This window comes from Nelumbo nucifera, chromosome 1 (genome assembly GCF_055504915.1).
Source record: "Nelumbo nucifera cultivar China Antique chromosome 1, China Antique-T2T, whole genome shotgun sequence".
NCBI lineage: Eukaryota > Viridiplantae > Streptophyta > Magnoliopsida > Proteales > Nelumbonaceae > Nelumbo > Nelumbo nucifera.
Genome location: NC_142649.1, coordinates 191249207 through 191276842, shown reverse-complemented (window position 1 = coordinate 191276842; position 27636 = coordinate 191249207). Strand labels below are relative to the sequence as shown.

The 27636-nt window shown below is 39.1% G+C and overlaps 1 protein-coding gene across 2 annotated transcripts; it reads right to left on the bottom strand.

The window, feature by feature from the left end:
• Nucleotides 1-3229: 3229 nt before the first annotated feature.
• On the bottom strand, nt 3230-11687 carry LOC104596254 (very-long-chain aldehyde decarbonylase CER1-like). Of its 2 annotated transcripts, none has more exons than XM_088895696.1 (10): nt 11427-11687; nt 10996-11219; nt 10650-10882; nt 8999-9218; nt 5284-5665; nt 5038-5149; nt 4353-4549; nt 3985-4083; nt 3731-3907; nt 3230-3641 (listed from the first exon to the last, which is right to left on the bottom strand). In XM_088895696.1, exons 1-10 carry the CDS (start codon nt 11484-11486, stop codon nt 3474-3476), a joined length of 1872 nt encoding a protein of 623 aa, XP_088751822.1. In that variant the 5' UTR covers nt 11487-11687; the 3' UTR covers nt 3230-3473. The 2 variants fall into 2 exon arrangements, with proteins under 2 accessions (XP_088751822.1, XP_088751823.1); XM_088895697.1 differs by having other exon boundaries at nt 10996-11222; nt 11427-11567.
• Nucleotides 11688-27636: the final 15949 nt, after the last annotated feature.

The following is a 27636-nucleotide window of genomic DNA, read 5'->3' as shown; positions in this document are numbered from 1 at the left end:
TGGGCTAATCTTGCATATGCCCAGTCCTTGGGTGTTACAAGGTGACTTGGCCCAGGGACCACTTAGGGTAATTGTTGGGCCCATAGAGCCCATTTGATGGGTTTCAGGGGGTGCACTGTCCATAACAGTGTATTCAGCCAGGCCTTGTAACAGAGGCTGGGCTAAACCCATGTGGCTAATGTGTAGATCAATGCTTGGGTCTCACGCCATACAAAGAAGCCCAACTGAGGAGTAGTTAGGAAGGCTAAGTGAGCACATAACCCTAATGGGCCTTAAGCCCATTTCGAATTGGGCTAGTTTAAGCAGTTAAATTAAGGGGGCAAATTCTAGGATTGGATTAGTAGATGGGATTGGGTCTGAACCCTATCCACTCAGAGAGACCAGATCTAAATATGATTCAGATCTAGAAACCTCCTAATGAGATTAGGAGAAGGTTGATCCAATATGGAGATAGAATAATGGTTTACCCTTATCACTTAGGGAAGTCTGATCCAAATATGATTTGGATCAGCAACTCCTAATGAGATTAGGATGGTCCCTTTAAGGTTATAAAAGGAGGAGGGGACGGCAACTTTTAGACACACCACAACATCACTACAAGTCTTTAAAGCTAAGATCTCAAGAAGAAAGAATTCAGCATACATGCGGAATTCTTTCTTGTCGCCTCCTTCCTGCAGCCGCCTCATCTGCCAGCTCGACCTCCATTCAGTAGGAGATATCAAGATTCAATCTTGATATCAGTTTCTTGTGAAGGGACTGGTAGAAAGCAGTGCTCACGTGCCATCCCGCTATTTCTTGCGAAGGACTAGGTTCTTGGAGAAGAACATTGTTGATTCTGCTCCATCCTACACTGCGCCATCTTCAGTGGGAGCAGTTTTTGAATCCTTCATTGGGCGTGAACACCTTCATTAGGAGATATTACTTCTTCGTATCAGGTATAATCCTCTCTTACTGCTTTTGTTCAGATCTAGTTCAGTTTATGGTTCAAGATTGATCCTTGAAAATATGATTTTTTAAATAGGGAATACGATTCCCAGTTGAAAGGGAGAAAAATTTTTGAAATTCGCCCACCTTATTCCGCAAGGTTTGGGCGTCCATACGATGGATCTCTCATCCCTTCAGAGAGGATAAGTCTTATCCACTTAAAGAGTCCAGATCCAAACAAAGATTTGGATTAGAATCCTCCTAATTGGATTAGGAGTGTTGATCCTTAAGGCTTATAAAAGGAAGAGAGTGAACTGCTCCAGTTTAATCACATCTGAACTCAGTTCTCTCCTTTTGCTTTTGCCGCCCAAAACCCTAGTTCGTTCTCCATCTTGTGACTGATCTTGATCAGTCGAGGTTTTTGATTTTGCAAAAAAAAATCAGATTCAATTCGTGCTCACCTCCCTTGCTCGATCAAAGTTGTTGGATTACAGTTCTTGCTAAAGGACTGTGTTGCTGAACTGGCTTCAACCTAAGCCGTGCAATCTTCAGTGGAAGATGGTTTTGATACCCTCTTTCGGCGTGAACTACCACTTTGGGAGCTACACTTGTGGATTCCGTATCAGGTATGCTTCTCCCTTTTGGTTTCAGATCTGGTCTGGTTTGGTGCAAGAACGATCCTTGAAAAATGCAGTTTTTATAAAACTGTGAATACGATTCTTGAAAGGGTAAAAGAAAATTTTTGAAAATTTTCCCAACCATCTAACATGGTTCAGCCATCCATATGATAGATTTCCCTTTCCTTAAAGGTCACATTGCCACACATTGACAAAGATGGTGCATTAGATGCTTGTTAGTCATTATTCATTTTGCTAATAGATGTAGTTATGTCTGAATGTCATACCTTGTACTAATGCTAGGAATTGATTTGGCATTCATATTCTATTTATCTGGACTATTAACCCATTGCAGGGGACAATGATAACTTGTCATATTTTATGTAAAAGAGTTACTCCATTTACTCACCTAAGCTGCGCACAGAATCATGAATGGAGTATACTACTATGCTTAGTGATTAGGCATATACTCCTAAATGAGCTGCCGTATTCATTTTGGAACTGAATTTTCGATAGGTTGAATTTTATCTTTTGTAAAATTCAGTTTCTCTCAAACCAGTTTTGAGGTCAACACTCTGACACAATTTGGTTTGATCTTTTATTTTATTGGTTTTCTTCATGACTTTACACTACGAAACATAGCAAATTACAGAAAAATGTCCTCTAGATGTGCAGGACTACCTCAAGACCTTTTATGCTTTCTAATATCATTGATATTGCTTTTGAATACCTGACTTTTATCTGTTTCTTTCCCATCCATTGCCTGATTTAATCTGTAACTTTTCTTCTGGCTGCTGGATGAAAGTAGTTCTAATAGATGTAGTTATAGCTGGATGTCATACTTTGTACCATTGCTAGGAATTTGGCTCAGATTTAGTCATCTTGATCTGTAGATCAAGAATATGGCTCAAAACTTTACCCTAGTGATTTCTGGATACTGCTACTCCAAAGTCCAAATGCACCTGGGTTCCTTCCAATAGAACTTCTGCCAAATTTGAGTTTGATAAAATGGATGGATGGAGACCCCCATTGTAAAGGAGGTATTCCTAACCAATGGCATTGACAACAGGAAGAAAGTTTCAAGAACAAAACACTACCATGAGAGTAAAAGGCTCAGAAGCTCCTTTTCTTTCTTAAACACACCATCCCATGGAAAATTGTTATTGGTAACAAAATTCCTTACTTAAGAAGGAAGTAGAGGTGATTCATGCTTGGTTATTGCTGAGGGGAAATGAAACTAATAAATTTGAAGGACAAGTGATGATTTTGCATAATATGGAAGAGAAGAAACCATCATATTGGGTTTAGTTTAGATGAAAATACCTGCTCAATTTCTGTTTAATTTTTCTGAGTTCTACTAGATTTGGATATTATGTTTCACCATTACACATGGGATTTTATTATGGGTTTATAGGAATTGGGATGCATTGTGTCCGAATTTGCTATCCCAATGATTGATTAGTATTCGACATGTTTCCTTGTGGTTTTTGGAACTGTTACTTGCTTCCAATTTCCAACAACCTAGATATTTGGATGCAGGAAAGAAATACTTATACTGTAAGTTTTCTTAACATCCTAATTAACTAACCATATTGGAGTATTAAGAGACACAACAATGAAAATAAAGGAGTTCAAATCCCAATTCCCAACTTTTACTTGTTAAAAAAAATAAATAAATAAAGAAACAATTACAAAACTAGGTAATTAAGATTCATATATTGGAAATAAACTCGACATAGAAACATAATTGTATGCTTCAAATCCCAATTCCCAACTTGGAGTATTAAGAGACGAACGACCAAATAGTGTTTATATATAGGGAAACGAGTTCAAGTATCACATAACATGTTGTAGTACTTAATGTCAACATCAAATTGGTGAAAGCCCAACTCCTTTATTATGATCGATGTTATTCTGAGCAACAAGGAACCCTCAATAGCAGTCTTGAGGTAGAGGAAGGAATCCATGATGCAGAGCTGCACGCCAAACCTTCTCTACATCAAGAATTGTGTCTCCGCATTCATGTGCATCCAATCCCTCCAGAGCATGCACAATTCCTCCTATTCTCCATGCACTCATCACCCTTCTCGGCAGCCAATTCTGTGAGAACCATTCATTCATATATATGTCAAGATAGAAGAAATTAATGGTTATTCTGTCAAAAGTAAAGCAAGAGAAGGAGCACAAACCTCACAAGAATGCACGTTCTCAAAAGCTTTGGGGATGGCCATGGCTGGTGTGTTGTAGTAAACACAGTCCTTCCGCACCTTCTTGAGTGGAAGTTGAGACAATGGAATGAAGTATGTCCCTTCAACTGCTTTCTGCTGTTCTTTATCTGTCATTGTTTCATTATCCACCAACCATACCTACAATGACTCCATAAATTATCATTAATTTCCAAATGCATCTGCTAAGCTTCTCATCAACAGTAAACTTTCTTTACCTTCTGTTTATAGCTACTTGAGAGGATCAACAAACTTGACAACTCTGCAGGGAGTTGCAATTTAAGCTTCTCAAAATCGTCCTTGCTTGCTACAGCTACCTGTTCCATTTTAGCAATGTGAGAGGACGGAAAAACCATATATGATGTCTAAGCCTATATTTTACCTACTTGGTGAAGATTTAATATTGGACTAACTTCCTATTTATAGCTAGCTAGTTAAATTTCATTAGCTGCCCAAATTAAACCTCACATTGTAATGCCAGTTTATTGGAATCAATTAATCTTTAATTTTTTCAAGAGCTGAAATCACTTGATTTCACATTCAAAATTAATCAAATGCTAGCATCAATTAGAAGGAAAGAATGTACCTGGATTCCTCTTCGGCATAAAAGCAAGGAAATGGCTGAAACTACTTTAGAAAGTTTCCCCCTTATAAGTACTTGCTGTGTTCCCTTTGGAATGCTATTAAGTACAATAGCAACCACTAAGCTACTACCATCCACAAGCTTGATCTTGAGTTTTGGATGTCTCTGAACATAGAGTTCGCCATTTCGATTCAATTCCTCTCCCTGTCAATTACGAAATTATATTAGTGGTGAGAGAGATGTTGGAAAATAATACAACTGTTAATTCCTTTCTGTTCAATGAGTAGAAGAAAACCCATACATCCCACTTGAACAAATGAAGGAGAAAAAGCAGAAACAAAACAACCAACAGACCCATTACCCAACTTAGTGTTTGTTGCTGCTATCTTAATTACCTGACTTCTATTATATCAATAGCAATAAATTTACTTAATCAATGCAGCAAATTTAAGGGGCCGTTGAATAACGGCTGAAGTGGCTGAACAGAATAGTTTTCTTGTACCCCATTTATACAAAAGAAAAGTAGTGTAGGATATCTGGAATTAATCCTGGGAAATTAATCAAGCCTAAATTTGAAATAAACAATGGTTTTTTATTTTTATTTTTATTTTTTTGTAGAAGAAAAGAAATGATGAGAAAATTTCCTAGCTGTAATAACAAAACAATAGAAAGCACAACTATTAGCTACTTGCCTGGTTTAGAAGACCTAAACTCATCACCTTTACTCCCGCCTCATTAGCCTCTAGTATGGCTTTCTCAATCAAAGTATTGATTGCATTTCTTTTCCAGGATAACAAATACTGTAATAACAAAATTTGGAATTAATTATTTTGCTTATTTTTAAAAGATGAAGTGTACATAATCATCATTTTTTTAATAAAATGAGTAAAAAGAAAAAAAAAAGAAGTGAAGAATATGTACATTAATTTCTTACTTGGTAACTGTATCTTGGTATAGCCCATGTTTGCATCTTGAGTTCATTGAACATATTCCTCTCCACAGTAAAGGTGGAATCAAAGATCCATGTCAACAGCATGGACCCATATGTCACTGGCCATAACATCCACATATACCATTTTGAAGTTGAATCGTAGGGGTATGAAGCCAATGAAGCAAATCCTGGCCGTAGATAGTAGATGGATTCTAATGTAGTCAGATGTGTGAGATGGACTATGTCTGGGGTCTCTTTCTTTCCTTTCACAGAGGCTTCATATAGTGTATCCGAGGTGTCATCCACGGTACCGTACATGTAATCGTACATAGGCATGAAGAGACAGTAATTGGTCCGGAATTTGGTGTGATGAAGAGAATGAAACCTGTTGCATAGAACCTTTGAATTTCTATTATGCTACTGCTTCTCTAATGCATGTATTTAGCATTTCTAAATCAAAATCACAAATACGTCTCCAAAAGTCCAAAGCAGTATAACATATTCGAATTCTTGCCATCTGGCCTGGTCTAAGAGAATAATTATCTAAGTACTTTAAAGGAATTTCTCATTTGGCCATTTTCTTGCATCAGATGCAATCTAGGAAATGGAATTTCTTGGAGAGAATCCTCATCATGACAGTATAATAAAACTTCGAATACCTACACTTCTGAAACCAACCCCTTTGTATTAGCATCAATTCCCAGGAGTATCACAGTGTCACTGCTCCCAACTGTATGGTGAAGTAAAAATTTGTGAATTAGAGGCCAAGGTTTCTCACTTGTTCTATGAAAACAGTGATTTTCTCATACTAGAACTCCAGAATTAATAAAAAAATAGTGGTTCCTATATGATCTTAGGTATTTGGACCAATGTTTTCAACTGTCTTGGATGCATGGTCACTGTCTGAATTGTCACCCGGTCTTATTTTTAGGTCTGGTTTTCATAAAACCTAAAAATTGACAAAAAATCGTCGGCTTTGTCAATTCAACCCAATCATTGAGTCATGTGTTACACGGTAAAAATGTGTTGAAACTTACGGAGTCCATAACTTTGCTTTTGGTTGTTCAATTGGGGTGATTTTGTTTTTTATTTTGGGTAAATTTTGGAGATATATGTACATGCCAAGCCTATTATTTTTGCCAAAGAACTATGTTTATTATATTTTTTATTTATAAAAAATTTAAAACTAAAATAAATATATAATATATGTACATATATTATATCCTCTCTCTCTCTCTATATATATACTGATCTCAGCATTTCATGGTGAAATAAGAAGGCAACGCTTTCTTTTCTTTTCTTTTTTTTTTTTTTTTTTGAATTGTTTTAAATATTTATTTGATAAGATGGCTTTTAACATCCACCACGAAGAAAACAGTACCTACAACAGAATCTGGTATCCAACAATACTAGTCGTATCACAGTATTGCCACTTGTCCTAAACACATGAAATTTGTGTATTTTGTTTTAATTTCAAAACTACCATGCCTTAAGAACAAGTGGCATAAATATATGATATTCCTAATGTTGTTTTCAACAAGCATATTTGGTTGGGCGGATTCGAAATTTCATTTCCATTCTTAGTAGAATGGTATTCCTTCATTTGAGAGAATAGTCATGCATTGCCCCTCTTTGGGGAATGAAATCTCATTCCTGTTGATTCCTATACTCATTTTTGTATGAACTAAACAAACTATGAGAATAAACTATTTCGATTTTGATTTTAACTGCGAACGAAATGAACCATTGAAAGGATAAGATGATTAAAAACTGAACCCATCTGAACAAACCTAGTAACAACTTTAATAAGTGATAAAATGAAAGAAAATAAATTAAGATGGTTTCATCACATATAGAGAAAACGAGTTCAGATCAGCTACCAACATATGGTCCCAACAACATCCCACCCAGCCATTTCAGCTGCACATTGGGAACATCTGCCCATGAATGACAAGGAAGATGTTCTCAATGTACAACTGAAATGGGCTGTTGGGACACCATTGGGAGCACTTTGTTGGTAGCTGATTCCTATCTGGGGAGAATCATCTATAACATCTAGTGATGCATTATAAGTTGAAAGCGGCTAGAAGAACTAAGCTATGTTTGGTTTAAAGGAAAAAGTAGGGAAAGAAAGGAAATGATAGAAAATTTTTTATAAATCTTGTGTAGATTCCCTACCTTTTCTTTCATTTCTCTACTTTTTCCTTCAAACCAAATACAGCTTAAGGGTTTAAGGCTAAAAAAAGGATGGATTGAACTTGTAAGAAATGATTTAATGGCTATAGGTTAACAATGCATGAGCATGACATTGGACGAATTATGAATTAAATGAGATTGATTCATGTAACTGACACACTTGGGACAAGGCTTAAATAATGATGACACATAGCCTAAGAAAATCTGAGGCTGATGATAAATGTGAAAAAGATTGGTTGGAGCAGAGTATCCACACCATATACAAAATGAAGACAAATTATCAAGTCCTTATCAAGTCCATCTGTCCAATGTCCCAATAAGGACCGTCATAGTTAATTGTCCTTTATATGATAAAGATAATAGTAGAAGTGGTTTCTACAATCAACTATTCGATCAGAACCACCATCCAATGGGTCCCATCTAAAGGCTAAAGTTCAATCCGATGGATGACTGTAACCCTAACCCAGTAATTTAAAATTACTACTTGGACGATGGAACCTAAATGAGAACTGTGGTATGATAACAGTGTTCATGTACAGTTGCTGTGACCATCGTTCCAGCATTTTGGTGTGACGCTTTAAACAGACATATATCAAATGTGAATGATTCAATGATAAAGTGACATGTTTCATTGGCATTTTTAATGTGATTAATAGTAAATTAATAACATATAAATGAACCATGTGACATTAATTTTTAGGAAAAATTTTCAATTAGTACCTTGTATTTTGAGCTTAATGCCATTTTAGTCCCCGAACTTTAATATGTAACAATTCAATACCGAAACTTTTAAAACGTGGCGATCTAGTATTTGTCGTTAACTAGCTGTTAATCAGTCGTTAAGTGACATTTGAAAAAGATATAAATGTCCTTCAAGTATTATTTAATTTTTCTTTATCAACCATTTAAATGTTGACAAAAAATTAATAGTCCTAAATACTTGCCTTTTTTATTCAAGAAAATTGAGGTCATGCTTGAATGGGTATCCTGGTGACCCCAACTTTCTTAAATAGAAGATGCAAGGATTTGAGTTGTTAATTTTTTTTTCAATATTTGGATGGTTGATAAAGAAAATTAGACGACACTCGAAAGGCACTTGTATCTTTTTCAAATGTCACTTAACACTGGTTAACAGTTATTTAACAGTAGGTGCTGGATTGCCATGTTTTAAAAGTTTGGATACTGAATTGTCGCGTTTTAAAGTTTGGGAACCAAAGTGGCACTAAGCCCAAAATACAAGATACTAATCTAAAATTTTCCCTAATTTTTAATATAATTGTTTGAAATCTTTATATAACTTCAAAAAAATGAAATACATTAAACTTTTAAATACTTTGGTGTTTTCATGACTCCATGCATTATAATGGGTCACGGGTTGCATGAAAGTGATGCGACTGTGGTCATAATAAACTCACAATAAATGTGCAAAGCCACAGAGAAACTTGGGAGAAATCAAATTCATCAAAATTCACAAAACAGAAAAATATTCGTAATCTTAATTATTGTGTGAAGTTGGACTTACGATGGAGTATAGACGAGATACTTGAGAAGGGGGAATAATTCGAAGAGGCGCTTGGGAATTAACTCAAAGTTGCAGTGCCCCATATAGTTCATGAAGTCGACGTAGGTTATGTATCCCGCAAGTGCTGCTATTGAAAGAGTCCCTGTGACCAACATGACTACCATTGGGATTGCAAAGAGAAGGAAATAAGAGATATGTTCTGCGAATGGATGAATCACAGCTGCCACATACAAGAAACAAAGGAAGTTAATGATATAATTGCATTTGATTAATATTAACATGCAAGGATATACAGATAGAATACTTAAGTAGAAGGTTCAGATCTCCATTACCTTTTGCCTACAAATTTATTTCCATTCAATGTATCCTATCACATGAGTATTCTCTCATGTATGGGTATTTATTAGGGATGATCATTTTTTATTTTAGTGAAATAATTTTAGGGATTTTTGGACCTCAGATATATTTTTTGCAGCCCCCTCCTAGTCTATTAATAACTCCCCTATAAACCATATCCTACCCATGAATTTAACATCAATCCATGAACAGATTCAATCCATCCCTAAAAAATCTTAGCAACACCTATGAGTGGACTGAATCATAAAAACCCCATAATTTTAACAACTTGGATTGACAAACCCAGATGCCTGACATCATCCCAAGACCAGACATATATTATAAGTCCTCAGGATGTACTCAAGCCGAGCTCCAATATTAAAGTAATGCCCTCAGATTAGAGAGTTTATCCTTCAGACACAATTGACTCCATTCTCTAGAAGTGCTAGTTTTAGACATGTGGCTATTCATAAAAAAATCCCACTTCAAAGGATGTAACAGTAACACCTATCTTATTCACTCTATTACTTCTGATAATATTAATTATTGAGGCTTAGTTCCAAACTGAGAATAAGAAAAAAGGAGTACACAAGAGGCATGAAAGCTTACAGACCTTCTTTCCAAGTTAGTTTTCTAATTCAAATAAAAGACCCAGTATAAAGATTTTTCATTGGTGTGGATCTATTATGTTGTTAATTATAAAATCAACCTGATTTAATCTTTTAAATCAAATAAAAATTTATATATCCAAAAATCAATAAAATAAAATAAAACCTAATAAGGTTCCTGGTGTAGTGGAGACTTTGGGATCAAATACCACTGCCACCGGGTTATGCAAATATGGGGGATGGGTAAACAAATAAAAAGAATAATTTTGTTGGGTAGGGTATGATAGTGTATCATGGGGTCTAATTGTATCTGTTGCACTTTACTGCACTTCATGTATGTATATTTATGATATCAATCAGCAAACAATAAACCCTAACAGTGATGGTTTCTTTTTAATAGTGAAACACTGATGCTCAAACAATTAATAAACACTAACAGTGATGGGTTTCTTTTCGATAGTGAATCACTGATTCTCAAACAATTAATAAACCCTAACAGTGATGAGTCTCTTTATGATAATAGTGAATCATTGAATGCAAGAAAAGCTTAGTTAATCAACATCTCCCTACTGGAAAAAGGGAGGCACTCTCCAAAACCTGGGCCAACTAGAGTTAAGAGATGTTAATGCATGTATAACATATATGTGATATATATGTGAAGCATATATAGAATCACATGCATGCATGACAGAGTTATTAGTTATTACATGTTATGGGCTCTGTAACAATGGAGGAATGATGATGGGAATGATAGCGGGAGTAGAGGATGTGATGGTGCAATGCTCTATGAAGCCAGTAGTAGAGGAACTCCACAAGACCCGCATGAAGGAGTGATGTAAGAAGTATGCCATCCCATCTAAACATTGGAATTCTAGACGCCCCAGGCAGCAGATTAATTGCAAGGTAGTATAGAATACCATTAAAAATGATCTGGTCATCCCTGCCACCATATATTTAGTTTCCTCGTCAAACAGCTAGCTGATGTTTTAAAGAATGTAATTCCATCAAGAGAAAACAGAATTAATAGGAATATATATTTATATATATATTAACCAGTTTCTTTCTCTGTCCACTTGTTCAAATTCGATTCCTTTGTGGACTATCCTGTGTTTGCTCTCCGCAGTCCTGTTACGAGCTAAGCTTATCCATATCTGGGCATGGAGCATCCTCCAGAGCAAAAATGGGAAGACAAGAGAGTAGCCCAAATCCCTCTCTTTTTCATCCTTGGTCACAAATTGATGAGTGCTGTGAACAGCCCACGGCGCCAAAATCACATACTACTTCAACCAGACAAAGAGAAAACAGAAGAAAGATTATTACTTGGACAAAGAAAGAAAAGAGGATAACATGAACATCCATTCAATTTGAAGCATGCACAAAACCAAAAACCAATAAAAACACAGACACAGTAGAGGAACTCCCACAGCTAATTCTGACTCAGAATCCATGCATAAAATGGAAATGCAATAGAATGAAGTGCCTACTTTGAAGTTTCCTAGCTTTTTCCATGGCCAGTTTGTTAGGGGACCTGGTCTTGAAGCCATCTTTTCTTCTTTAGACTTTTGGGTTAGCTAGTGAATAGCAGGGAGGCAGGCACCAGGTTAGGAATTTATAGTACCTACTGAGGAATTTAACTTGGTAAATTCCTACTGAGGAATTTATAGCCTTTTGGGTTAGCTAGTGTAATGGGACACATGTCACAGACTCGAAGGAAGAGTTAAAATTGCAGTAGATCTGGCCTATTTATTGCTGCTCCAAACAAAATTGCTGCAGCAATTATTTATATGGGTCTTAGGTTTGCAACGGTCTCTATTTGTCTTAGATTTATTTTCCAATCCATTGGTTTTGATGGCTTCCAGGAAAATGCTAAGAAAACTTAAGTATCATTACTTGTATTATGATCCTTTTTCTTTTGATTCGTCGGTACATTTGTGATGTGAGAAAGACAACACACAGGAATACTTTATTCGACAAGGTGCATGGCATTTGGTTGCTGGTAGTATGTTTATGGTATTCAGTAAGTTAATAATAAAAAAAGTAGTTTATAATTAGCAAATTCGTTTGCAGCCAAATACACATTAATTTGTCTTTGTTTTTTTACTTTCTATATATTGATGGTTAGTTGACATCAGTAAAAAAGCTACGTATCAGTAGAAGTAGAAGAGTATAGTGTTTTGTTCTTTTCCGCCGTTGATTGTTCCCTGATTGCTAGTGCACTTCCAAACGGGTTCTGTTTGGTATCATTGTTGTATCTACGTTCTATAATATTAAATGTTTTGTGTTAATGGGTACAATTTGGTGAAAAATATAGATTGTCTGGTCACATTTGAGTGTCATTTCAGCTTAGAAGAATGGTTAAATTAACTTAATACCATGAGCAAGAAAATCAATTTCACGTTTCTACAGTCTTTCACACATGAATTTTTAAGGAATATGTGTGCTATCTTTACTCCTTGAATGCATTCTATTGATGGTCGCATAATTAGGTTGGAAGTGGGTGGAAAAAATTTCAAGCCTTAATGCAATGCTACATATAGTTATGAATCCATCAGTTCTGCATCAGAAAATATTAATACATGTAATGGGGGGCACTTGTTAGTTGTTAGTCTCTACTACTGAATAATAGAAAAAATTTCGAACCCTTTCGCCCTGCCTCATGTATAGCGTACCTATTTCCAGTTGATATTATATGTATGGGTTTGGGCTGCTGTGCCAACGGGTTAAGACCGGCCCAATTCTAACCCGGTGGTAGATTGGGTCAGTGTGGGTTTACCACCTAACCTGACCCACTGACATTCCTAGTCCCTATTGATGTTACATGTTAGTAGGTCCGGTTAAATCAGGTCAGGGTACTAGTCAGCCTTATTTGGGCTGCTGACTTGCTGAGGTCAACTTATACCAAACCGAGCCTTTATCAAGTTATAAACAGAGCCTTTATCAAGTTATAAACAGAGCCTTTATCAAGTACTAGAGCAACATTTGTGGGATGAATACGGACCGGGTTTAATGCCTATTTTATTCAGTTGGGTCAGGTCGGATTGCTGAGTGGCTTTGGGTTGGGGTTAGACAAGATTCGTGTGAACACATAGATCCAGTTGACAATCCTATAACTGAGTGGCTTTGTGTTTTTAATTTTTTTTTTTTTTTGTCTGAATGGGGTGCAGAACAGACGATTGGACCGTTCAACCACGGGAACCAGATCAAGAAGGATTATTTGTCCGGTCTGATTTTAAAAACCTTGGTCTTAACTTTTAATTTACTTCTTATGCTTGTACATATTTTCTCTTGTTTTTAATGAACCCATATACCTTACCACTTAAAAGTAAAAGGCTTGTAGTTATCTAATGAACCGGTCTGGTAGTGAAATAGGTAAGATTGGCTTGGCAGAGTGCATTTATGAGTGTATAATATATTCTACTGTAATATAGATTGATTCAGTTTGAAAAGAATACATATACAAAATATAAGGTTTTGCATTCTGCATATCCTTCCAAATTGAGCCATTGTAGTAAATGCAAGAAAATCAACTTTTAGGCTCAGTTTGAAAGGAGTATTAATACAAATATGTAAAGTATAAAACTTTATATTTTGTATTAATTTGTACATATTTGTATTGTATATATTTGTATTTGTACTGTCTCCAAACTTACAAATGTAAATATGTAAAACGCAGAATCTTGTATTTTATATTATTTTACTTGTATTTGCACTGTATAAATTTGCACTTGTACTCCTTCCAAACTGAGCCTTGTACAAATTTAGTGACAAGGACAAATAGGTTTTATAAGCGATGACTTGTGACTAGAACCAGCAGGGAGTTGAGTACATATCTAAAAGATTGCTCATAATATAGCATTCTCTCTTATTTAGATAGTATTTGGTATTGATGTAGCTTTTGGAAGCAATGTGTCAGTTCAGCATTATGGTGCCTGGAGGCGCTGAGGTATAAAAAATTGTACATAACGTTTAAAGCAGATTTGGTCTCATTTTTTAAGACAAAATGGTACAAAATGTTTATTTTATAAATGGATGGATACCAAACCACCACTTAATTGGTTGAAGGAATCTTATTTTCTACAAGACAACAAAAGAGTCCTACTATGGTCGAGTTAAGTCACGGTAAAAGCTATTGACAATAAATCTTTTGACTGTTTTCCGTTAATTTGGACATTACTTCTAATGATGATGCAGCTCGTCTATTACCACCTAAAGGTAGTTCTGGGATTCCTCTGAATGGAGAAACTGAGGCCGGATCTGCTCCTTGCACTATGCGTCTCACACCAACCTCACAGCATGTCCTGGCCGCATATAGGGAATATTTCCCGTCCTTGAATTGATTATTCATGAGGAGAAGTTCCCAATACATGATAGGATGTGGCTGTGAAGTTGGTGTGAAGCATGCTATGTGAGGGGCAGATCCCAATTCAGAGAACCCCCCCCTTTGGTTGATAATCTTTGTTTTGAGTTTGTTGGCCTGTTTTTTGTTTTTGCTTTTTGTATTCTTCTTTTTTCTCTTTCCCTCTTTTACTTTTTTGCATTTTGCTTCTATTTCTAATAAAAAAAAGTTATCATAAAAAAACCTCATTTTATAGGGATTGATGTAAGAGGGCAACTTACCAAATTTAAGGGGAAGAGGGTGTATGAATGTATTGTGACTTTCAAGTTAGATTTTGTCTAATGGAAATGAATACTGTTAGAAGAAAGACCTCTCATATCATGGGAATTGACATTAGGGGTGCAAGTCGAGTTGGCCTGAGTTAACAATTTACATTGTTTCAAGCTCGGGCTTCGAGTTGGGCCCATTGAAATTTTGATAACATCCCAACCCTAACCCAGAAAAGTTACATTCCTAATTGACATCACAAGTTAGCAACTTATCAATTTACCTAAGAGGGTACGTGGTTCATAGGAGGTTGGATCTCCTAGCCACAAGGATCCTAATCGGACCTATCCATAGGATAATAAAACTATACATTGGGAATATCTTCCGTATTTATATATTACCATTCATGGGGAATGTTCCCAATATACAACTGTAGTGTTGGTAGGTAAGTGTGGATAGGATTCTTGTGGGTAGGAGATCCAGATTGGGTTCACTGAAACGTGCTTTTAAGATAAAGTTTGAAAATCAAACTTAACGGTAGCATTTAACAAAAGGGATAAGTAGACTGTACTCCCTCTTAGAAATATGAAATTATAGCCACCTCCTAGTCTACTTGTAGCCCCCTATAAACCACATCCTGCTCGTGGATTTGACATCAATTCACGATCAAGATTCATTCCACCTCTAGGGTGGATCTAAGATTTCTACGGGTGGACTGAACAGTTAAAACCCCTTAACAAAAACAATTTAACTAACATTTTTATTTTTATGATTTCTAGCCGTAAGGGCAACTTTTTGCCCTTAATATCAATAAAAATAATATTTCTATATAATAACCGAAATGAGATATCTTTTTTTTTTTGAAAAATATCAAATAAGGGCATTCAACTTCCTCATCTAGTGGCTTCTCCGTTAACGGTTGCCATCGATAACTCTAAGTCGAGTGAACTATTGGACAGTTTTTGTATGCCCTTAGCTTCAATCAGTTTTGATGTACTTTTGATATTTAATGTAAATAAATGAAGTACATGTTTGATTCATGTTGTGTGGTATACTTCTGTGTAACACCCTAAAACTGGACACTTAATGATACTTGTGTTGGTTTTGAATGTTCACGGCCGTTGGATAAGTCTGGGGAGATTTATCCTGTCAAGGCTGACACTAGTGTGCTGCCAAGTGTTGGGGTGGCTTGTCTCAGCCGCCAGGGTGAGACCCAAGGCACATGCAGTGTAGGATTAATTGAACCCTTGAACCGGACCAGATTTTCAGTAATGCCCTGGACCTTGGAGATTGATGGGCAAGACTGGAAAGTTACACTTGACCCCTAGACCCGACTGTGGTACTGCACTAGGTGTCGGATTGGACTATCTTTGATATGCCTATCACTGAGATCCTTAACCGGGGTTAAAACCTGGGTATGTTGGGACAGTCTGAGAATTCATCTAAGTGGGTGATCATAATGACGGGTGTTAGACAGTTTTGTATGCCCTTAGCTTCAATCCGTTTTGATGTACTTTTGTTATTTAGTGGAAATAAATAAAGTGCATGTTTGATTCATGTTGTTTGGTTTAATTCTGTGTAAGACCCTAAAACTGGACACTTATAGACGTGTTAGTTTTAAATGTTCACAGCCATTGGATAAGTCTGGGGAGATTTATCCTACCAAGGCTGATACTGGTGTGCCACCAAGTGTTGGGATGGCCTGTCTCGGCCACTAGGGTAAGACCCAAGGCACATGCAGTATGGAATTACTCGAATCCTTGAACCGGACCAGATTTTCAGTATTGCCCTGGACCTTGGAGATAGATAGGCAAAACTGGAAAGTTACACCTAACCCCAAAACTCGATTATGACACTTCACTAGGTGTCGGATCGGGCTGTCTTTGATATGCCAATCAACAAGATCCTTAGATGGGGATCAAAACCTGGGTATGTTGGGACAGTCTGAGAATTCATCTAAGTGGGTGATCATAGTGACAGGATCAGCCCCTTTGTCGGACAAAGGTAATAATCGGGAATGCACTCTTGAAGGGATGAGAAATCCATCCCATGGACGCCCAAAGATTGCGAAATAAGGGGCAAATTTCAAAAATTTTTTCTCTCCCTTCAACTGGGAATCGCATTCCCTATTTAGAAAATCATATTTTCAAGGATCATTCTTGAACGTTAAACTGAATCAGATCTGAACCAAAAGGAGTAAGAGAGAATTATACCTGATACGGAGAATTAGTATCTCCCAACGAAGGTGTTCATGCCCAAGGAAGGATCCAAAAACTGCTCCCACTGAAGATGGCGTAGTGCAGGATGGAGCAGAATCAGCAGTGTTCTTCTCCAAGAACTTTGTCCTTCGCAAGAATCAGCAGGATGGTACGTGAGCACAACTTCCTTTCAATCCTTTCTTAAAGAACTGATGTCAAGATCCAATCTTGACTTCTCCCACAACTAGAGATCGAACTGGCAAACAAGGCGGCAAGAGAGTATTCGTAGGGTGCAGAATTCTCTCTTCTTGGTTTCAGCACTAAAGAAAATCTGATGATCTGTGTCATTAAGGCTGCCGCCCCCTCCTTCTTTTGTTAACCTAAAAGATCAGCTCCTAATCCAATTAGGAGCAGCTTATCCAAATCATATTTGGATAAGACTTCTCTTTAGGTGATAGGGATAAACCCTTATCTTATCTGCAGATTAGATTAGCTTTCTCCTAATCTCATTAGGAGGTTTCTAGATCTGAATCATATTCAGATCTGAACTCTCTGAGTGGATAGGATTAAGACCCTATCCTATCTGCTACTCCATCTCAGAATTCGCCCCTTTAGTTAACTAAATAAATAGCCCAGTTCGAAATGCGCTTTAGGCCCATTAATCTTATGTGCTCACTTAACCTTCCTAACTGCTACCCAGTTGGGCTTACTTGTATGGCGTGGGACCCAAGCATTGATCTACACATCAGCCACATGGGTTCGGCCCAACCTTTGTTACAAGGCTTGGCCGAATACACTGTTAAAGACAGTGCACCCCCTGAAACCCATCGAATGGGCTCTATGGGCCCAACACTTACCCTAAGTGCTCCCTGGGCCAAGCCACCTTGTAACACCCAGGGACTGTGGGCAGATGCAAGATTAGCCCATCAGGTATTATCCTCAATGGTCTTACACTTAACCTCTCAGCCCATAATGATCACACACTACACGACAAGAGAGGACCTCTCCCTCGGCTGCAAGGAACAGTGTTGCACTCTCCACTTATCTGGATCACGGGAATTAAAACCTTCTTGCAAACATTTTAGAAACCATAATGTATATACTTTTATATCTCATATAAAATATATTTTGCAAAACAAATCTCAACGGTTGAAATCGGCTGCCGGTAGTCTTGGTTTCCATCAGTGAGAGTGCATCCCCGATCATTACCTTTGTCCGACAAAGGGGCTGATCCTGTCACTATGATCACCCACTCAGATGAATTCTCGGACTGTCCCAACATACCCAGGTTTTGAGCCCCGCTAAGGATCTCACTGATTGGTACATCAAAGACAGCCCGATCCGACACTTAGTGCAGTATCATAATCGAGTCTAGGGGTCGAGTGTAACTTTCTAGTTTTGCCCATCAATCTCCAAGGTCCAGGGCAATACTGGAAATCTGGTCCAGTTCATAGATTCAATTAATCCTACACTGTATGTGCCAAGGGTCTCACCTTGGCAATTGAGACAGGCCACCCCAATCGACTTGGTGGCACCACAGTGTCAACCTTGTCAGGATAGGTCTCCCCAGACCGACGCACTGGCTGTGAACATTCTAAACTAACACGAGTCTCATTAAGTGTCCAGTTTACGGGTATTACACAGAAACATACCAAGGAAACATGAATCAAATATGCACTTTTGTTCATTTACAATAAACTCATAAAGTACATCATTCTGATTAAAACTAAGGGCATACAAAACTGTCTAACAACTCTCTCTGATGGAAACAAAACTGCCGGCAGTTGATTTCAATCGTTGGAATTTTGTTTTGCAAAATTAATATATTTATATATATATATATGTATGGTTTCAAAATGTTTGCAAATGGTTTTAATTCCCAGGATCCATGTGAGTGGAGAGTGTGGCACTGTTCCTTGCAGCCGAGGGAGAGGTCCTCTCTTGTCGGGCAGTGCTTGATCATTAAAGGCTGAGAGGTTAAGTGTAAGACCATTTAGGATAATACCTAATGGGCTAATCTTGCACCTGCCCACAGTCCATGGGTTTTTATAAGATGGCTTGGCCCAGGGACCACTTAATGTAAGTGTTGGGCCCATAGGGTCCATGTGATGGACTCAGGGGTTCACTGAGTTTTTTAGTGAATTCGGCTGGGCCTTGTAATAAAGGCTGGGCCGAACCTATGTGGTTGGTGTGTAGATCAATGCTTGGGTCCCACGCCATACAAAGAAGCCCAACTAGGCAGCAGATTGGAAACTAGTTAAACACTGAACACTTAATGGGCCAAAAGCCCATTTCGAGCTGGGCTGATATGATCACCCATCTATGGGGCGAATCTGAGATTAATTTTAGTATAAGGATAGGGCCTTTAACCTTATCCACTCTGGGAGACCAAATTCAAAATAGATTTGAATCTGGTAACCTCCCGATAAGATCAGGAATAAGCTAACTTAATCTGAAGATAGGATTAAGATAATCCCCTATCCAAATACAGATTTGGATTGGGATAACTCCTAATTAGGAGGTTTCTTAATCAAGAAGAAAGGAGGAGAAACCCAAGAGAAATATATCAGATTTCGAACCAAGGGTTTTTAGAAAAAAAAAACCCCTTGCGAACGGAGATTAGATCTCATACAAAACTCTAGAGAGAAGAGAAGCAGTTCAGCCATCTTCATCCCAAGAGTTCTCCTCCAGCCGCCACCATTCCCTCTTGCAATATTTGATCTTTGCAGCAATAGGGAGTCAAGAAATCAGTTCTTGACATTAGTCTTGCGAAAAAGACTAAGAAAGATTCAGTGTTCAGAGTTTCCAGAGGATTCTTGCGAAGGATCCAGTGTGTAGGACGCACCCTGCTGGTTCCGTTCCATCCACAGTTGTGTCATCTTCAGCAGGAGCGGATCTTGGTTTCTTCTTTGGGCGTGAACACCAACTTTGGGAGATACTGCTTCCCCGGATCAGGTATATTCCTCCCTTTTTCTTTTTGGTTCAGATCTGGTTCGATCATGGTTCAAGTAAGATCCTTGAATATAGTATTCTAAATTCAGGGAATATGATTCCCAGTTGGGAGAAGGTAGGAAAATTTTTGAAATTTGCCCACCCATTCCGCAACCTTTTGGCATCCATTAGATGGATCCTACCATTCTTTCAGTGGTATCAGAGCCACAGGTTCGAATCTTGAACCAAAAGAAAATCAGATCTGACCCTGCACAGATGGATAGAAAATGTTCTACCAAGATTTGCGCAAATTGCTTTCTTTTTTTTTTTTCAAGAAATGGTTTCTTGTTAAGGGAGATTGATCTGAAATTAATTTTTGTTAGATCCAAAATTTATTTAGAATTGTTCTTTATTTTTTTTGATTTAATGGACTGTTTGAACTTGGAGATCGCAGTGCAGATTTGGCGCAGATGGTCTACGCACCCTTTTTCATTTATTTCATTCAATTCGGTCTGTAAATAATTTTTTTTTATTTTCTAGACTGAATGTATAGGATTTGATCAAGGATGTAATTAATTAATAGAAATAGGATTTATGTTATTTATTTTCTTGATTAAAGAAGAAGGAAGAAGATGGCGGCCCTGGAGATTTGCAAATGGAGAAATCGCTTCCTGCGATTTGCAGTTTGTGAAACTGCAACATTAGTGATTAACCTATGTTTTGCAGGTGGTGCGAACAGTCCATAGTTGATTTGTGATTGTTTAAAATCAAGATTATTAATTTCAGATCTTTCATGAATTAATTCTTGAATTGAAAATCAGTTTTGGACCATTTCGGACTAGATTGGACCAAAAAACTGTTTGGAATAGGAGGAATAGGACGTTGTGGGACATAGTCCGGTCACTTCTCGTACGCTCAGAATTACCCACATCCTTTTGGAGATACGCATTAGAGACTGCTATCTACGTGCTGAATCGGGTTCCAACCAAATCAGTTCCGAAAACTCCATATGAATTTTGGACCGGAAGGAAGCCAAGTGTAAGACACTTAAAGATTTGGGGTTGTCCTGCACACGTTAAAAGAACAAGTGCGGACAAGTTGGAATCCAAAACCAGTCGTTGCCTGTCTATAGGCTACCCAAAAGATTCGGTGGGTTATCTATTCTATGACCCAAGTGAGCAGAAAGTGTTCTGCAGTCGAAACGCTCAATTCTTAGAAACCGAATACATCCTAGACACCCATCGTCAGGAAATAGTTCTTGATGAGGAGAGCTCATGAGCAGTGGGAGATGTCCCACAAGTTCCAGGCAGTGACCAACCTAGAAGGTCCACCCGGGTATCCAGGCCACCAGTCTGATATGGTTATGACTAGGATAGTTACCTGGTGGATGCCTTGACTAGTGAGGAAGATCCCGTAACTTATGCGGAAGCTATGTTAGACATAGATTCCCAGAAGTGGGTGGAGGCCATGAGAGCTGAGATGGACTTGATGGAGACCAATGGAGCCTGGACTCTAGTAGATCCGCCCTCCGGGGTAAAAGCAATTGGTTGCAAATGGATCTACAAGAGGAAAAAGGGCCCCGATGGCAGGATTGAGACCTACAAAGCTCGTTTGGTGGTGAAAGGGTATACTCAGAAAGAAGGCATCGTTTATGAGGAAACCTTTTCGCCCGTGGCCATGCTTAAATCCATTAGGATCCTGCTAGCTGTAGCAGCGTACCATGACTAAGAGATTTGGTAGATGGATGTCAAAATCGCGTTCCTGAATGTAGGTCTTAATGAAGATATCTACATTAGCAGCCGCAAGGCTTCATTGCTGCTGGTCAGGAACACATGGTATGTAAACTCAATAGATCCATATATAGACTTAAGCAGGCTTCTAGGAGTTGGAACATCCGTTTTGATTCAGTCATCAAAACATTTGACTTTGAGCAGAATCCGGATGAGCCCTGTGTTTACAAGAAGTCCAGTGGGGATAAAGATCACCTTTTTGGTGTTGTATGTGGACGATATCCTACTCATTGGGAATGATGTAGGAATGTTGATTTCGGTCAAAGTATGGCTGTAACAGCAGTTCTCCATGAAAGATCTTGGAGAAGCTTCATATATACTGGGTCTTCGACTCTATAGAGATAGATCAAAGCAGATAATTAGATTATCCCAGGCTGCTTATATTGACAAAACTGTCAAAAGATACAGCATGGAGAACTCCAAGAAAGGAAATGTTCCTTTCAGGCACGGAGTCACTCTCTCCAAGAAGATGTCTCCCAAGACTTCTGAGGAGATTAAGGGCATGAGAGACGTTCCCTATGCCTCAGCCGTAGGGAGCATCATGTATGCCATGCTGTGCACTCGCCCGGACATTGCACAGGCGATGAGTGTGGTAAGCAGATTCCAGGCCAACACAGGGCAGGAGCATTGAACTGTTGTGAAGAACATACTCAAATACCTTCAAAGGACAAAAGAGTTTTGTTTGGTATTCGATGGTAATTCACTGCAAGTTCTAGGGTATACTGATGCCGATTTCCAGTCGGATCCAGATGATAGAAAGTCTACATCTGGGTATGTTTTCACGATAGGATCGTGTGCTGTTTGCTAGAAAAGCAACAAACAGGGATCCACTGCAGATTCCACAACCGAGGCCGAGTACATTGTCGCAAGTGAAGCTGCCAAGGAAGCCATGTGGATGAAGAAATTCATACACGAATTGGGAGTGATACCGTCCAGCACATCACCCATCCTGTTGTTGTGTGACAACAATTGAGCGATTGCCCAGGCTAAAGAACCTCGAGCCCACTCGAGGTCAAATCACATCGAGATGAAGTACCATGTATTGCGGGAGATCGTTGGTAGAGGGGACGTCCTATTTCAGAAGGTAGCATCAGCGGATAATGTGGCAGACCAATTGACTAAGCCACTGACATAGAAGGTGTTTGAGAAACACGTGGAAAGTATGGGACTCCAGCTTGTACCAGATTGGACCTAAGTGCAAGTAGGAGCTGTTAGATAGTTTTGTATGCCCTTAGCTTCAATCCGTTTTGATGTACTTTTGTTATTTAGTGGAAATAAATAAAGTGCATGTTTGATTCATGTTGTTTGGTTTAATTCTGTGTAAGACCGTAAAACTGGACACTTATAGAGACTCGTGTTAGTTTTAAATGTTCACAGCCATTGGATAAGTCTGGGGAGATTTATCCTGCCAAGGCTAATACTGGTGTGCCACCAAGTGTTGGGATGGCCTGTCTCGGCCACTAGGGTAAGACCCAAGGCACATGCAATATGGGATTACTCGAATCCTTGAACCGGACCAGATTTCCAGTATTGCCCTGGACCTTGGAGATAGATAGGCAAAACTGGAAAGTTACACCTGACCCCTAGACTCGATTATGACACTTCACTAGGTGTCGGATTGGGCTGTCTTTGATATGCCAATCAGTGAGATCCTTAGATGGGGATCAAAACCTGGGTATGTTGGGACAGTTTGAGAATTCATCTGAGTGAGTGATCATCGTGACAGGATCAGCCCCTTTGTCAGACAAAGGTAATGATCGGGAATGCACTCTCTGATGGAAACCAAACTGCCGACAGTTGATTTCAATCGTTGGAATTTTGTTTTGTAAAATTAATATATTTATATATATATGTATTGTTTCAAAATGTTTGCAAATGGTTTTAATTCCCGGGATCCATGTGAGTGGAGAATGCGGCACTATTCCTTGCAGCCGAGGGAGAGGTCCTCTCTTGTCGGGCAGTGCTTGATCATTAAGGGCTGAGAGGTTAAGTGTATGACCATTTAGGATAATACCTGATGGGCTAATCTTGCACCTGCCCACAGTCCCTAGGTTTTTATAAGATGGATTGGCCCAGGGACCACTTAATGTAAGTGTTGGGCCCATAGGGTCCATGTGATGGACTCAGGGGTTCACTGAGTTTTTCAGTGAATTCGGCTTGGCCTTGTTATAAAGGCTAGGCCGAACCCATGTGGCTGGTCTGTAGATCAATGCTTGGGTCCCACGCCATACAAAGAAGCCCAACTGGGCAGCTGATTGGAAACTATACTTGGGGACTTCTGCAAGTGTTGCAGCTACGGCAATAGGAACCGTAGAATTAAATTTTAGAGAAGGGATTCCTGTACTGAAAGATTGTCTTTATGTACAAAATCTAAGAAGAAATTTGATTTTTGTTTCTAAACTGTGTAGATGGATATATTGTCTCCTTTAGTAATATGATTACTATCAAAAGGAACAACAAATTCATCGCATGCGGGGAATTGGAGAAAGGTCTCTATGTTCTACATCTTTCTCTAGAAACTAATCTAACCAAAACTACGTCAGTCGAAATCCCCAAGAAAAGGACTCGTGACATGGTAAGTCCCATGTGCCTGTGGCATTACCGTCTTGGCCACATCGGTATTGACCAAATCACAAGATTGGTAAAGGATGGTCCTTTGGGTTTTCTAACCGTAGAAAACCTTCCCACTTGTGAGCCTTGTCTTAGAGGCAAGATGACAAAGCGGCCATTTAATGGTAAGCCTGAAAGATGTACAGGCACACTTGACCTTATACATAGTGATGTATGTGGTCCCCTGAGTGTTAGGACACGCAATCAACACGTGTATTTTATCACCTTTACCGATGATTTTTCACGATATGGTTATGTGTACATAATGAGACATAAAACTGAATCCTTTGAAAAGTTCAAAGAGTTCAGACAAGAGGTCAAGAAACAGTTAGGGAGAGAAATTAAGGCCCTTCGATCGGATCGAGGTGGCAAATATCTCTCTGACGAATTCAGGGACTACTTGAAGGCCAATGGGATTATCTCACAGTTGGCTCCTCCTGCAACACCCCAGCATAACGGTGTTTCAGAGATAAGGAATAGGACACTGCTAGACATGGTCCGGTCACTTCTCACACGCTTAGAATTGCCTACATCCTTTTGGGGGTATGCGTTGGAGACCGCAATTTACGTGTTGAATAGGGTTTCAACCAAATCGGTTCCAAAAACTCTATACGAACTATGGACCGAAAGAAACCAAGTGTCAGACACTTGAAGATTTGGGGTTGTCCTGCGCAAGTTAAAAGAACGAGTGCGGACAAAGGATTCAGTGGGCTATATTTTCTATGACCCAAGTGAGCAGAAAGTGTCCTGTAGTCGAAATGCCATGTTCTTAGAGACGGATTATATCTTGGACACTCATCGTCAGGAAATAGTTCTTGATGATGAGAGCTCAGGATCAATGGGAGATGTCCCGCAGGTTCCAGGTAGTGATCAATCTAGAAGATCCACCCGGGTATCCAGGCCACCAGTCCGTTATGGTTATGACCAGGATAGTTACTTGGTGGAAGCCTTGACTAGTGATGAGGATCCCGTGACTTACGCGGAAGCTATGTTGGACATAGATTCTCAGAAGTGGGTGGAGGCCATGAGAGCTGAGTTGGAGTCAATGGAGGACAATGGAGTCTGGACTCTAGTAGATCCGCCCTCCGGGGTAAAAGCAATTGGTTGCAAATGGATTTATAAGAGGAAAAAGGGCCCCAATGGTAGGATTGAGACCTACAAAGCTTGTTTGGTGGCGAAAGGGTATACTCAGAAAGAATGCATCGACTATGAGGAAACCTTTTCGCTTGTGGCCATGCTTAAATCCATTAGGATCCTGCTAGCTGTAGCAGCATACCATGACTACGAGATTTGGAAAATGGATGTCAAAACTGTGTTCCTGAATAGAGATCTTAGTGAAGATATCTACATGCAGCAGCCGCAAGGCTTCATTGCTGCTAGTCAGGAACACATGGTATGTAAACTTAATAGATCCATATATGGACTTAAGCAGGCTTCTAGGAGTTGGAACGTTCATTTTGACTCTACCATCAAATCGTTTGACTTTGAGCAGAATCCGGATGAGCCCTGTGTTTACAAGAAGTCCAGTGGGGATAAGATCACCTTTATGGTGTTATATGTGAATGATATCCTACTCATTGGGAATGATGTAGGAATGTTGACTTTGGTCAAGGTATGACTTTCGCAGCAGTTCTCCATGAAAGATCTTGGAGATGCTTTCTATATACTGGGCCTTCGACTCTATAGAGATAGATTGAAGCGAATAATTGGAATATCCCAGGCTGCTTACATTGACAAAATTGTCAAAAGGTATAGCATGGAGAACTCCAAGAAAGGAAACGTTCCTTTCAGGCACAGAGTCACTCTCTCCAAGAAGATGTCTCCCAAGACTTCTGAGGAGATTGAGGGCATGAAAGACGTTCCCTATGCCTTAGCCGTAGGGAGCATCATGTATGCCATGCTGTGCACTTGCCCTGACATTGCTCAGGCAGTGAGTGTTGTAAGCAGGTTACAGGCCAACCCAAGGCAGGAGCATTGGACAGCTATTAAGAACATACTTAAATACCTTCGTAGGACAAAAGAGTTTTGTCTGGTATTCGATGGTAGTTCACTACAAATTCTGGGGTATACTGATGTCGATTTCTAGTCGGATCTAGATGATAGAAAGTCTACATCTGGGTATATTTTCATGATAGGATCGTGTGTTGTTTGTTGAAAAAGAAGTAACAGGGGTCCACGATAGACTCCACAACCGAAGCCAAGTAGATTGCCACAAGTAAAGCTACCAAGGAAGCTGTGTGCATGAAGAAGTCCGTTCATAAATTATGAGTGGTTCCGTACAACACATCACCCATCCCATTGTTGTGTGACAACAATGGAGCGATCGCCCAGGCTAAGGAGCCTCGGACCCACTCAAAGTCAAAGCACATCGAGAGGAAGTGCCATGTACTACGGGAGATCGCTGGTAGAGGGGACGTCCTGATTCAGAAGGTAACATCAGCAGATAATGTGGCCGACCCATTAACTAAGCCACTCACACAGAAGGTGTGTGAGAAACACGTGGAAAGTATGGGACTCCGGCTTGTACCAGATTGGACCTAAGTGCAAGTGGGAGCTGTTGGACAGTTTTTGTATGCCCTTAGCTTCAATCAGTTTTGATGTACTTTTGATATTTAATGTAAATAAATGAAGTACATGTTTGATTCATGTTGTGTGGTATACTTCTGTGTAACACCCTAAAACTAGACACTTATTGATACTTGTGTTGGTTTTGAATGTTCACAGCCGTTGGATAAGTCTGGGGAGATTTATCCTGCCAAGGCTGACACTGGTGTGCTGCCAAGTGTTGGGGTGGCTTGTCTTACCCGCCAGGGTGAGACCCAAGGCACATGCAGTGTAGGATTAATTGAACCCTTGAACTGGACCAGATTTCCAGTATTGCCCTAGACCTTGGAGATTGATGGGCAAGACTGGAAAATTACACTTGACCCCTAGACCTGATTATGGTACTGCACTAGGTGTCAGATTGGGCTGTCTTCGATATGCCAATCAGTGAGATCCTTAGCGGGGGTCAAAACCTGGGTATGTTGGGACAGTCTGAGAATTCATCTGAGTGAGTGATCATAGTGACAGGATCAGCCCCTTTGTCGGACAAAGATAATGATCGGTGATGCACTCTCTCTGATGGAAACCAAACTGCTGGCATTTGATTTCAATCATCGGAATTTTGTTTTGCAAAATTTATATATATGATATATATTTAAGTATGGTTTCAAAATGTTTGCAAATGGTTTTAATTCCTGGGATCCATGTAAGTAGAGAGTGCAGCACTATTCCTTGCAGCTAAGGGATAGGTCCTCTCTTGTCGGGCAGTGCTTGATAATTATGGGCTGAGAGGTTAAGTGTAAGGCCATTTGGGATGATACCTGATGGGCTGAGAGGTTAAGTGTAAGGCCATAAGGGGCAACTCCTGATATGATCAAGAAAACCTTTCTTAATCATTAAGCAATTGGAAGAAACCCTAATTGAATTACATGAATTCGAACCCTTGGGAGACAGAACACATTCTGCAGTTTTGTGAGATAGGATCTCAGAAACCCTAGAGAAAAGAAAAGCAGTTCAC

Bases quoted from the DNA above. Each gene is read 5' to 3' on its own strand.
- LOC104596254 (XM_088895696.1), bottom strand. From the start codon at position 11,486: ATGGCTTCAAGACCAGGTCCCCTAACAAACTGGCCATGGAAAAAGCTA. The intron at 9,219-10,649 runs GTAATAACTAAT...TGTATGTGGCAG, and splicing joins TGTTACAGAGCCCATAACAT to CTGTGATTCATCCATTCGCA. The intron at 4,550-5,037 runs GTAGCTAATAGT...ATTGACAGGGAG, and splicing joins AGGTCTTCTAAACCAGGCAA to AGGAATTGAATCGAAATGGC.